The sequence below is a fragment of the Psittacula echo genome (genome assembly GCF_963264785.1).
Source record: "Psittacula echo genome assembly, chromosome: 1".
In the NCBI taxonomy this organism is placed as follows: domain Eukaryota; kingdom Metazoa; phylum Chordata; class Aves; order Psittaciformes; family Psittacidae; genus Psittacula; species Psittacula echo.
Genome location: NC_137735.1, coordinates 63,280,720 through 63,293,252, shown reverse-complemented (window position 1 = coordinate 63,293,252; position 12,533 = coordinate 63,280,720). Strand labels below are relative to the sequence as shown.

Here is a 12,533-nt window from a genome sequence, read left to right as displayed (position 1 = left end):
AAAACCATAATAAGTAATATTATATGCTAACTAATAAGATACTGCCAATAAAAGTAACTTGTCAATGTGTCAACTAGCTTTCACAAGGTGTCCTACCAGTGAATTACAATACAGAATCAAGTATGTGTTGCCTTCAGACTGCCTAAAATCTTCTCTTCTAAAACTCATTCAATACACATGAAGCACTTCTCAAACTGACATTTGCTCAAATCAGTGACTTACTTAGTCAGACTTTTTACTTCATAGCAAAATAGCTGCCTCGTTTTGGTATTTGACCAAAGGAATCAAACTGAAGCTTGAGGTGCAAGTCAGGCTTTTTAATTTCAGTTTAATATTTAAATCAACTATTTTATTTTAATAACACCTGTGTAATCAAGATGTAAATTTCATCAGGCAGGAACTGACAATACAATAAAACCTGTTCCCTCTACTGCTCTACAAGAAATTAGCCAAACTGTATTACAGAGTTACAAAATGCACTGTGGTGAAATAACAAGTCACCCACCTTTATATCTATTCGATTACATAATTCAAATACAATACATAAGCATGTGTTTCCTTCTACCCTATAAAATGCCAGTAATTTAATTCAGTATTTTTTTTAGGAGACACACAGTTCAGCCAATTACACCAACCCCTCTCATGCCTTTTTGTATGCATCACAGAAGAAATAAAGGTGAATAACTATCTCTGGAACCTAAGAGGAGCCAACCAGCTGCTCATTTACCGCCTTATCACAGAATAAATTAACAAACCTTGGTGGCATGAGCATTTAGGGCATAACTTCTAAGACAGTGATACGCTACAAAAGATCCACGAAAGATCCACGTGATAGCCTACGAAAGGCCCACAGAATATCTTACCTTTGCACATGCTTACATTAGCATGTCTGTCTAAAGCCAGGGCTGTCCTTTTAAAATATCCCCATACCATTGTTTAGTTTGTGTTGTGGAGCCGCCCCAGTACACACACACTGGATTCCTTAGAAATGAAAGCACACACAAAGATCCTCTGTAGAAAGAGTTCCCAATACTCTCCAGTCAGTAACAGAAGTGCAAACAGCAGAGTGAGCTGCACCACCACTAAGTCCTCTACTTTACGCCATGTACCCAGGTACCAACAAGCAGGCTTTTGATGTTGCAAGCTCACATGATACCATGACTTGCTTCTTGTGCCATACGAGTCAAGTAGCTTTTGTACCTTCAGATTTGCTGCTGAATGCCATCCCTCAGGTCTCTGTAACGACACCACATCTTCTTCAGCAATTTGACTTTTCTTTTGCATCTTTCTTCATTACTTGCCTACTTTACCTTCCCTCCCATTGCTGACCTGTTTCTGAGCCTTCTGTATGTTCTACAAAACCTCACAGGTTTGATTTTTAATTCTTTCTGCCTTCCCATTGCTTTTTCTCTCAATGGCAACTGCAAGCCCCTCTCTCCCATTACACTGCTGCTGCCAGGCATGCCATTACCCACTATTCCTCACCTGCCTCACCAAAAGGCTGTAGTTCTAGGCTTATCTAGGAACATTTCATTGTGAAGCAGCTTTACTCACCCATTTGTGTTTAGCTAACATTCCTTACATTCTCATTTCTGGTCTCTTCCTCGAGCAGCCTGCCCTGCTAACACGTGTTCCCTAGGGTGGCATACAGTAGAAAGCTGGGTAAGTGGGTGTTGACCCTCTGGCACAAGGCAGCACATCTCTGAAGAGCTGCCTTCAGCCTCGGCACAGGGGCCTGGTATGTGTGTCAGCTGGGCGCTAAAAACTTTGTAGGCGGGAGGGTGGAGGTAGTTTCTGGGACCTGATTTGAGGCAGGAAAGGTGGGTGAACTGGAGCACACCAGGGAGGTGTACTGACTGAGTTAATGAGATGCCTCAGCGATAAGCCTAAGCACACAAAAGAGGGATATTTCCTATAAGGAGAGAAGGAAAAACAGACTTCTGTACCCTGAGGGGTTCCTCTCCTGTATGAGGGAGAATTGTTTTCCATCCTGTGACACATTACCATTTGCACTGCATGTCTAACCCTTACAAAGTCACATTCCCTGCCACTCCAGCAGCACTCCAGGAGTTCAGTCTTGGTTAATTTTCTGCCAAAAGTAGCTGGCAAAGCTTATAAAGCATCTTTCTGCTCTTGGGATCATGAGCATGGAAACAACTGAGACACAATGGTCAAAGTAGGTCTATATCTTAACTCCAAAGCACTCAGGATTGCTATTAGAAGTAAATCTGGACTTGAAATGTATCTCTGTCCTGTATGAAGGTGATGCACATGCTCGCAATGTGAAGAAGAAAATAAATTATTTATTTCTCCAGGCAGTTCATAACACTGCTTCCTCTTTTCCAGTCAGAAAGTTGGCATAGCTTATTTTGCTCCCATCACAATCACTGATTCATTTCTTTTATTTTTTTATTATTATTATTTCAAAAGAACCACTGAAATGTACATGTTTGTCAGATTCCAGTATGGATAGACATGCATCCAACACTATGAATGTTGACTGAATAAATACAGTTTGTGATGGTGCTACCTGAAATTCCTCAGCACAATAACTTCTTTAAGATTTAGCTCTGCCATCCACCAACTAAACAGAGCTTCTGCATGTCATTCCTCTACCCTTCCCGCATTTATCCCTCTTACCCATAGCCAGCCTGCTGTAATCGTGTCTGTTTTGAAGCTGGAAGAGCTACTTTATCCAGGCGTGTGAAGGTGTTGCAAATAATTCAGATAAACTGGCAACAACAGAATGTAGTTTTGCTCATTTTTAAGATCCAGTAAGCAACAGCTGATGAATTTCTACCAAATAACTACAAGCAATTCTTTATGATGAAGTACCTTATATGTCAGGAAAAGTCACTAGACAATGTGCAAAACTGTCTTCATTTGGAAGAATGAAATACAACTTAGAAGAAAAGGCATGCTAGTGACAGAGGAGTAATTTAAGAGAAAAGCTCCCTTCAATTTAATAAATCTCAAATTGACATCCGTGATCATAAGAAATTCACTTGGAAAAATGAAGATATCCTTGGTCTCCTAGGGAAATGAGATGGAGTGGGTGTCAGCTGCCTACTCTTGGCTCTCGATCCTTGAGGTTGTTCTATTAATTTCTTATTGGGCAATGTTTTGCAAGTGTCTGAGGGAACTGGAATTATGACCCATTTATTTTTTCACTGCAAGGAGAAGTAAACACAGCACTGACCTCTGCCTATCTGTAGTGCCTTATATGGAAGGATTAAATCAGGTATAAACAGAAGTGGCTACCCCAGTGACTCCAAAAGCTGCCTGGAGGGATGTCACAGAGAGGAGAGTCTGCAGCTGATGCTGGCCTGCTTTCTTGTAATGCCTTTCTTATCAGACTACCGGAACATCGTATGTCCCTAGCAGATACAGTTCTGAAAGAGCACTGACACATCAACAACACAGGTGGTGTTTCTGATGTTCAAGTAATACATCTTCTACAGGTTAACAGAGGTATTTCTACCCAAGGCAATTAAAATAGGCTCCACAACTATCAATCATGGCCAATCTCCTATCAGTTGACCTTTTTTACACAAATATACACAGTATATTGTTTACCCATTTTGAGCTGCAACATGATTAAAAGCTGCTTGTATCTAGAAGTACACCCTAGCATTGTCAGTAGGTACATGAAGGTGTTAATACTGCTAAAATTGTTCTTTTGCCTTCAGCTGTAGGGCTCCCTGGTATTTCTATTCAAGTTTTCCCATGTTACAAAGCCAGCAAAGCAGACTGATCTACTTAGAAAAACCCTTTGAGTCAATGACACAAAGTTATGGAAGCAAACCTGGGCTGATTCCTCAGCATTCCTCTTAACATTCAGAGGTACCAACATCATGTTTTGCAGGATAGGAAAGTCTTTCAAACAGACCAGAGCACTCTACACTCTGGTAATTCTGATGTGTGTACTCACACATGAAAACAACTCAGAATACCTCCTTTTCAATTAATTTTTTACCTGCTGTTTAACTAACTAAATAAATAAAAAGGCCCTTTTGGTTTTTGTTTATATCTTCTCAATGTTTCAACCTTACATTCAGCAAACTCCTCACCTGATTGCTAATCAAGGGTGACCTCTCTGGTAGTTTTGTTTCCATTTATATCAAGACTGAGGTTCATGCTTCACTTGTGAAAAACCCTCCAAAAGGACAGTATAACCTTGAAGCTCACCTATTGCATGGTAAGCAATGTCAGGTGCAGTATGCATTTATGGAAAGCACTCTGTCTGCACACACTAAAGTGCAAATACTCCCTTCTCTGCATTCATACTCTAACTGATCTATGTCTGCTGCTCTTCAGGCCTGCACAGATCCCATCTATACCACTGATCAACAATGATCACCCATCTACACAGATCTGTGTTTATAACTGACTACAAAAAGATTGTGCTATTTATGGTTTATCTTTGGATAGCAACGGTTGAACTAGGAAAACACTGAAGAAGTATGTTTAAGTATTGTATCACTTATCAGGATGACTGTAACACATTTAGCTCTGCCCACGCAAGTGTTATTGTTTCCACACAAGATAAATGCAACAATTACAGAAACTTATTTATCATATTCTGTAGCTTTGTAAGCTTGCATCTTTGTGTCACAAAAATGGGAAGTCCACTACATGTTCTCGCTGCATGTTTGCCTCAGAGATACACATCAGATGTGTAGGCATTACATGACTGCCAGTACATGACTGCCAGTATGTATCTCATACATTGTCACTATAAATGTTGTATATGGTTTGTGTATCATCCATGCTGTATGCCATAGAATAATCTGTCAGCACCTGCCCAACATTTATTGCACTGATTAAATGTGTAAAATTTTCTTACACCTCTGGCTTAGGAGTGACTGCAACCACAGCACAGGGTCACTTGAGGCAATTCTGAAAGATGTCAGCATTCACCCATTTTCTCCACAAACAGCTATGGAAGCTGGCCTTATCCATATGTTCTTGTTACCTCCACCATAGCAACGTGGGTCATAGCAGAGTCATTTGTTGCAATGTACCACTTCAGTTGTGTTGTACTTATTACCCATTTGTTTAGTATCACATGGCCTGCACTGCAAGAAATGCATACTAGCTCTTTTCCATTAATCTTGTCACCATTCTGTATCATCTGGAGACTCATTACCCCCTTATTCAGAGATCACAGAATCACAGAATTGTTTAGGTTGGAAGCAACCTTAAAGATCACCTAGTTCCAATCCCCCTGCCATGGGCAGGGTCACCAGCTTTCTTGAGCCCTTCTTCTTCCAAGGCTTTATGCCTCAGTACTCTACCAAGCAGATCTCTGAAGAGGTCAAAGCCAGCTCTCCTGAAGTCCAGGGTAGCAAGCTGGCTGTGCATGCTCCTCTCCACCCTAAGGATCTTGAACTCCACCATCTCATGGTCACTGCATGGCCACATTTCCCACCAGCTCTTCCTTGTTGGTGAGGACAAGATCCAGCATAGCACCTTTTCTCATTGGCTTCTCTATCACCTGGAGAAGGAAGATATCCAGGTAATAATCCAGGAACCTCCTGGATTTCTTATTGCACTAAAAAGGTCAATTTCATATGCAACCTAAAAATACATGCATGAGATCCCAAAGTCATGGGAATACCTCTTGAAAGACCAAAAGAACACACATCCTATTTCAAGAGTCAAGAAATGAGAGTCTAAGGCTAAGAATATACTCAGCTATAGTCCTGGTGAGGGATGAAATCAGACATTTGCTCTCCTGAAGTGAAAGGGAGCCTTTAGACTAGATCTCTGATCACATTTCAAAGCACACCGCCACTTTTGTCTCTCCCTTTATTACTTCCTTATCACAATTTATTAGGTTATTAACTCAGAAGACTCTCACCACGACCCTAAACAATACAATGCACCTCCAGACATACTCACAGCTTCATTGTCCTGTTTCAAAAGGTACAACTTTGTTACAGATAGGAGTGCCAGTAGCCAGTGCCCTGCCTTTTCATATTGCAGGCTGGCATGACACAATCCTCTCACTCCAAAGACATGAACCCAGGTCTCTCCACCCACACTCCCAGACAGGTGATGTGGACCAGGCAGTTCTGTTCAAATGCTGGTGTGATGCTTTACTAAACTTCTTAGTACAGATCAGTGAGGTGCTTCCAATAAGCTCAGATCCTGACTTTTGGAAAGGAGACTTCATGTCCTGAGACTTGCAGGCAGGTGACCAGGCAGGCACCGCTCAGGCCAGGTCACCTCACCCTGCCCTCAGGTCCTTCCCTCCAGAAGCCACCCATGAGAATGCAGGGCGACTGAGCAGCCTTCCTAAATCTGAGCGTTGTTTACACAGTACAAACAAAACAGGAATGTAGACTTAAGAATTATGCCATTGAAGGCAAACTGAAACAGCAGGTTTGCACTGAGCCTCGCCTGGCAGGTGGCGGGAAGAGAACGGGACAGTCAGAGAGGGCTGAAGCGGGCACGGTGGAGACGAGGGCTGAGTACAGCCCGCGCCCCTCCGCTCGATCGGCCCGGGCCAGGCAGCCGCCCGGGTCCCGGCCACCTCCGCCGCTCTCACGGAACGAGATGTGCCGTCCCGGCCCTGCCCTGCCGGCGGCGGCCGCTGGGGGCTCCCGCCGCGGCGGCTCTGCCCGCCATTGTCGGGGGCATGGAGGGCGAGAGCACGTCGGCCCTGTTGTCGGGCTTCGTCTTCGGCGCCCTCGCCTTCCAACACCTCAGCACCGATTCGGACACGGTGGGTGCCGCGGTCACCTCTGTCAGGAGAGGCGGGAGGGGACGGGGCGGGGCGGACATCGCGGGCGGGGGGAGCGGAGGGGGAGCGGAGGGAGGGGCCGCCGCCGCCATGGCCGGGCTCGCCGCCGGGTTCACCCGTCCTCGTTGGGCGGGCGCGCTGATGCCTGCTTGGACCCTGGTGCTGGGAGGGCCCCGCGAACATGCAGGGCCTTACAGCTTGCTGTTGGTGGGGACTCGGTGTTGCAGCGTTCTCCTTCCCCGATGCACCCGGCTGCCGCGGAGATTGCCTTCCGTGCTGACAATGGCGGGAAAGCGTGGTTGTTTCCAAACGAGGGGGTGCGGGCCGCCGAATGCTGCTGTGGTGGGAGCAGCGCCGTGCCTGCAAAGGGCTGACCGGAATGCTGGTCAGGCTGCCTGGCCTAGGCCTCGGAGCTGGGCATCGCCTGTGTAGCCACAAATTGTTCACTTGCGAGTGAAAACAAGAGGAATGGGAAGCAGCTGAGTGCACATTCCACCTTTTTCTTCCTTAAACACGAGCAGATACTGAAAAATGTGAGAGAATCTAAGAAAAACAGTTCATCTTGACAGCTTTTTTTCCTCTCCTGAATGAAAGACGGCACATACACTGTTAACATTAGACAAAGTCCCATTCAATGGTGCTGTTAATGTGAACTTTTTTTTCTCTTCCCCTATAAAGGAAGGTTTTCTCCTTGGAGATGTGAAAGGTGAAGCCAAGAACAGCATTACTGACTCACAAATGGATGATGTCGAAGTTGTGTATACAATCGGTCAGTCTGTCCGCATTTTTAATACCATGCTTGGTTTCACAAAATATATGACTTCTTACAGTTTTCAGTTAGGGCAGTCAACATCTTAAGAGAGTGATCAAAACTGCCTGGGATCCATGTTGATGAAAAAAGAAAAAACAAACCCAAAACCCCAAAAAAACACCAAAGGGATTATTTTGTAACATTTTAATTGCACAGGAAAAAAATAACAAAACCCACCCACAAAAAAAAGGCACCAAAAGAATTTTACTGGAGAAAATATAATTGAACAAAATTACTAGCTCTTAGTTCCTTTAATAGCTCATTTGCCAAGTACCTTATCAGGTTAAAGGTGAAAATGAAAGTGGTGAATTTAGGTAAAGGAAAGGATTTATCATGCCATTAGATCACTTAGTGTTTTTCCTTCTGGTAGTCAGTCTTCCAGTTCTCACCATTTATGCTACAGGTTTCTGTTCTCCAGCCTCAGCTCACTAACAGCATCCATGCCTTGCTGCAGAGTAACTCAAGTGAAATATTTCATATTACATGCTATTCCTGTACTGGACAGAACAAAGGGAAAAATAAACTGCCCAATTTGATTTTTCACTTAAAATGTATTAAAAATAGTTCATAAGTGGTTCCTTTTACATTTGAAAAACTATAATATTTTTTAAATATTTCCTTTCTTAACTTTATTTAATCAGATGCCAAAGTATTTGATTTTAAGAAATTATATAGAATTCTTTGTCTTCTACCAGTTTAATTCTGATCATAGTACACAGAAGAATACACATCTTGAACTGATGAACCTAGAGTAATATTACCTTCTCTTTCCAGATATACAGAAGCATATTCCATGCTACCAGTTGTTCAGGTAAGACACTTAAATGAGCAGATATGAAAAATTTTAAATTAACTCTAACTTGAACTCTTCAAGATTTAAACTTATATTACATTACTGAGAAGATCACCTGGCTGTAACTACAGTAGCCATATCAACCTCTTGAAATGCCTTATGTTATTCCTATTCTGGTTTATCATGCCCCTTTTTGGTGTTTGTCTCTGCATACAGAAAGAGATATGGCATTCTCTACCTTCTGGTGAGTTATGATACCATATAAACTACACAATAATGTCAACATACTAAAAATAAATAAATAAATAAATAAAATGCATTGCTTTTCAAAAACCATACATCCCAATGTGTCACCATAAAAAAACAAAAAAAAGAAAAAGCATCAGCCAGAGGCTTTTAAATGAGTCAGAAAACAAAACACTTGTTAGAGCCATGGCAGTAGTTTCAAGGACTAGTTACTTAGATACAGCAGGGCAGGTTTACACCCCTGTGAGAGCAGAATCACAACAGTCTCCTCCTCAAATCTTTCTGCAAATTAACAAACCCAGATGTTATTAGAAAGACATTTCATATCAAATTGAAGGCATCTTACTATTTTGTGTTTGAGAGAACACAGATGTTACCTTTAGTGTGTCCCAGTAGCACTGATACAGGGACAGCATCTGGGCTGTACAAGACCACCTACATAGCTATTTGAGTAATTAAATTAACTGTACTGTCCTATCAAAGAAGCTGCGTCAGCATATCTTTAGGCCTAACAGGGTAAAAAAAGCTATTAAATTGAGAGGATTGCCAGGCTGCTAGGGAATAATTATTTCTACAGTTGCATTCTTTTTTCCTCTAATTATCCTTATTTTCTTCTAGCTTTTATAATTCTGCAGGAGAACTGAACGAACTTGCCCTGAAGAAAATACTATCAGGCTGTAAGAAGGTATTTTGTTTTCAAGCTTAAACCATACCAAGGAGCTCACTCAGATTTGGAGAGCTATTCTGGACACCTCTGGAGTCAAGCTTTCCCCCTCCCACCCCTTTTAAAAAATTTTATACCTAGTCACACTGCTGGTCAAGGTAGCTGCATCATCTTTTACCCCTAAAACAAACAGATGAGGTTATTTTTGACTACGGTTTGCCTGCATATATGTCACAACTTTGTTCTTATTTGTTTTTCAAGTAAACAGTTCAAATATCCCAAAGGTGTTCTAATGATTTCTAGCTTAAGCTCAGTTGAAGTCAGCTCATTCAAGTGGTTAAGCACCACTTGAACAAAATAGTGTTAGTTTTCTCCACAGAATAGTTTCTCAAGGTGAAAGTACAAACTGGAAAGAGACAAACAGCAAAATAACACAACAAAGTTTGCAGAGTTTCAGCTTGAGCACAAGCTCAGAAAACAGGCAGTTCAACACATGGTTTTGAAGGAAAGAGGGAAGTTGTCATACCAGAGTTCAGGTTAGATGTTTTAAGGTTTTCAACTTAACTAGATGTTCGAATATGTACACAGCATGGAACAATTCAGATTTGTGATTTTGTACTGAATCATCTAACTTGCTTCATGACACACAGAAGCAGATTATTCAACAGTAATAAATTTTCTTCTTCCTGCAGAATGTAATAGGATGGTACAAATTCAGACGTAACACAGACCAGACCATGACATTCCGGGAAAGACTTCTTCATAAGAATTTACAGTCACACCTATCAAACCAGGGCCTTGTATTCCTGTTATTAACCTCTAATGTTATGACAGAAAGTTGTTCTACTTACAGACTGGAACACGCCTTACATCGGCCACAAGAAGGGTAACTCGTTTGTTCTCCGGTTTTAATGAAGCAGTAGCGCAGATGTGCTATAACTTAACACAGGTTGTTTTCTTCATTGCAACTGAATTACTGGTAACACTTTATTTTACCCTTGAAACTTATACATTAAATAATCTTACTACTTAGATTGCTAGAGCCCAGCTGAAATCTTACCCCGGAGCTCTATTCAGAGATTTTCCTTTATAACTATTTGTAGTGCCAGTGTCAATAGGCAGACACTTTATGCACATAATTGATCAATTTATGTTCTTGATCAATTTAATGTATTGGACTTCGACTGTGCATGGTGTTCATCTTCACATATCACTGAAATATTTAAACTGGTGGTAACTTGCAGTTTTCTTCAGAAACCTGCTGCCCCTAGGCTGGGTGTAACAAACAAGTATCATGTGTCTGTGACTTATACAGAAATGCGGAAAAAAAAAGCTAGAGGCATTGCTCAGATCTTGTTGCTCTTGCAGTTTGCCTTTAGCCATAAGTAGTCATCTACATGTTATCTAATGCATTTAGCAAGAACTGACTACACTGTAAAACTATCTGGGATGCTTAATGGTTAAGAAACTTATCAGAGAGGCCTCTGGATGTTTAATAAATCATGGTTTTGTACTTCTGCTTTTTAAGTCTTTTCCAGAAAGTTCCTTTGGTGGTTACTAACTTGGGTATGGCAGAACAGCAGGGTTACAGAACAGTGTCTGGCTCCTGTGTATCATCAGGGTTTGTGAGAGCAGTGAGACAACACAGGTACCATATATACCTTATTCATTGATAACTATACTTCACTGAAAGCTACAGCTATCTTCCTATGAAAGTATTTTCTTTAAAGTGCTTTTGCAGATGCTACAGCCATACCCTGCTCACTTTTTTGACCTGTTTCCTGCAAATATTTACCTTTCTAAGGTACTTGGTTCAGTCCCATACTTTGTCGTGAGAGCTGTCTGGCTCAACATCGGCACCTACTGTTGAAGCTCAGAAAGCTTCTTTCTATATTGTATCTCCTACTAAGCAAGCACTGAGATCATTAACTTGCAATTACACAATTATCATCTTGGTCTGCAGGTCAGAATTCTTTCACGAAGATGGATCCTTACAAGAGGTTCATAAGATAAATGAGATGTATGCCACCTTGCAGGAGGAACTGAAGGTAAGTCAGTTACTGTTACATGCTGTTACTTTCAGCAGTACTATAAAAATAAGTCAAGAAAAGGGTATGCCATCTTTCACTAAAGAACTAAAGCTGTCTTTGAAAGATCAGAGAGTTGCATTTGCTATTAAGAGCTGTACATCAAGTTCTCAAAGCTGAAGACTTCAGTTTGCACTTGATCAAAAAGTACACTGACAAATCCTCAAGCCCACTAAATTCTCACAGTAGGATTATTTTGATGGACTACTACCTGTAGTTTGTTACATCTCCTTTGCTTAGATGAAACAAATAAAGTATCTTGCACCTCATTCAACACAAGGTTTAAGTTACCTCTAGAATCTGCCTCATTACTTAAGCTTTTCACTACTTTGTGTCCAACTTACAAGTACCTTTAAGGGTATTGCAACAAGGTTAAATTCAGCTTCTGCAAATACTGTTAATCCCACTGAATGCTCTTTTCCTTGCAGAAAATATGCTCTACAGTAGAAGTCAGTGAACGATCTGTAGAGAAGCTCTTAGCAGAGGTGAGCCAATTAAAAGAAGAAATCAAGAGGAAAAAGCAACAGACTTGTTCAGGTAAGTTAAATAAATGTAATGCCAGTCTCAGTAAGACTTCCAAAATTGATTCAATTGGCAGAAGCCAATTCTGATATTGAGGCAGCCAAAACAGTAGTGGTAGTAATGTACAAGAGGGACTGCAACTCTAGTACTTTCTTTTTTTCCAGAAGTCACAGACTACGCAGGAGAGCCAAAGGAGAATGTTCTCCTTTGTCAGGCACTGCAAACTTTTTTCCCCAATTCTGGACTTCAGGCATGTATTGTTTCCTTCAAAGGGCAACATATACCAAAGAACTGCTGTAACATTGACCATAACATTAATGTCAAGGACAAACTAACTCTCATGGTAGAGGAAAAAGACATCACTGAAGCTGAAACAAGACACTTAACCAAGCGTAAAGTCAGAGGGACCACAACAGGATCAAAGTCATTCAAGAAATCCAGATCACTGCAGCTTCACCAAAAATTACTTCAAGACCAAGAGGACAGTGACCAGGAAAGAAAGCTTACACTGAGTACTACTGGAACAGATGATGATTCATTTGAAAAGAGAGACAGAAATGAATACCCCCACTCTCCTACTTTCTGATCCATTAAAGATTTGTCCAGATCCAGACCTTCCACCAAGAGCTACTGCCAGCATACTCAAGTGACATATCAATTTA

The 12,533-nt window shown here is 41.5% G+C and overlaps 1 protein-coding gene across 1 annotated transcript; it reads left to right on the top strand.

Annotated features, from left to right (window-relative positions):
• Window positions 1-6,643: 6,643 nt before the first annotated feature.
• ABRAXAS1 (abraxas 1, BRCA1 A complex subunit) lies at window positions 6,644-12,473 on the top strand (the record flags this gene model as incomplete). Its single annotated transcript, XM_080625946.1, has 9 exons — window positions 6,644-6,730; window positions 7,427-7,517; window positions 8,334-8,370; window positions 9,217-9,283; window positions 9,955-10,148; window positions 10,791-10,910; window positions 11,226-11,310; window positions 11,778-11,901; window positions 12,045-12,473. The coding sequence occupies 9 exons, from the start codon at window positions 6,644-6,646 to the stop codon at window positions 12,455-12,457; spliced, it is 1,218 nt and encodes a 405-aa protein (XP_080482072.1). The 3' UTR covers window positions 12,458-12,473.
• Between the last annotated feature and the right edge of the window lie 60 nt (window positions 12,474-12,533).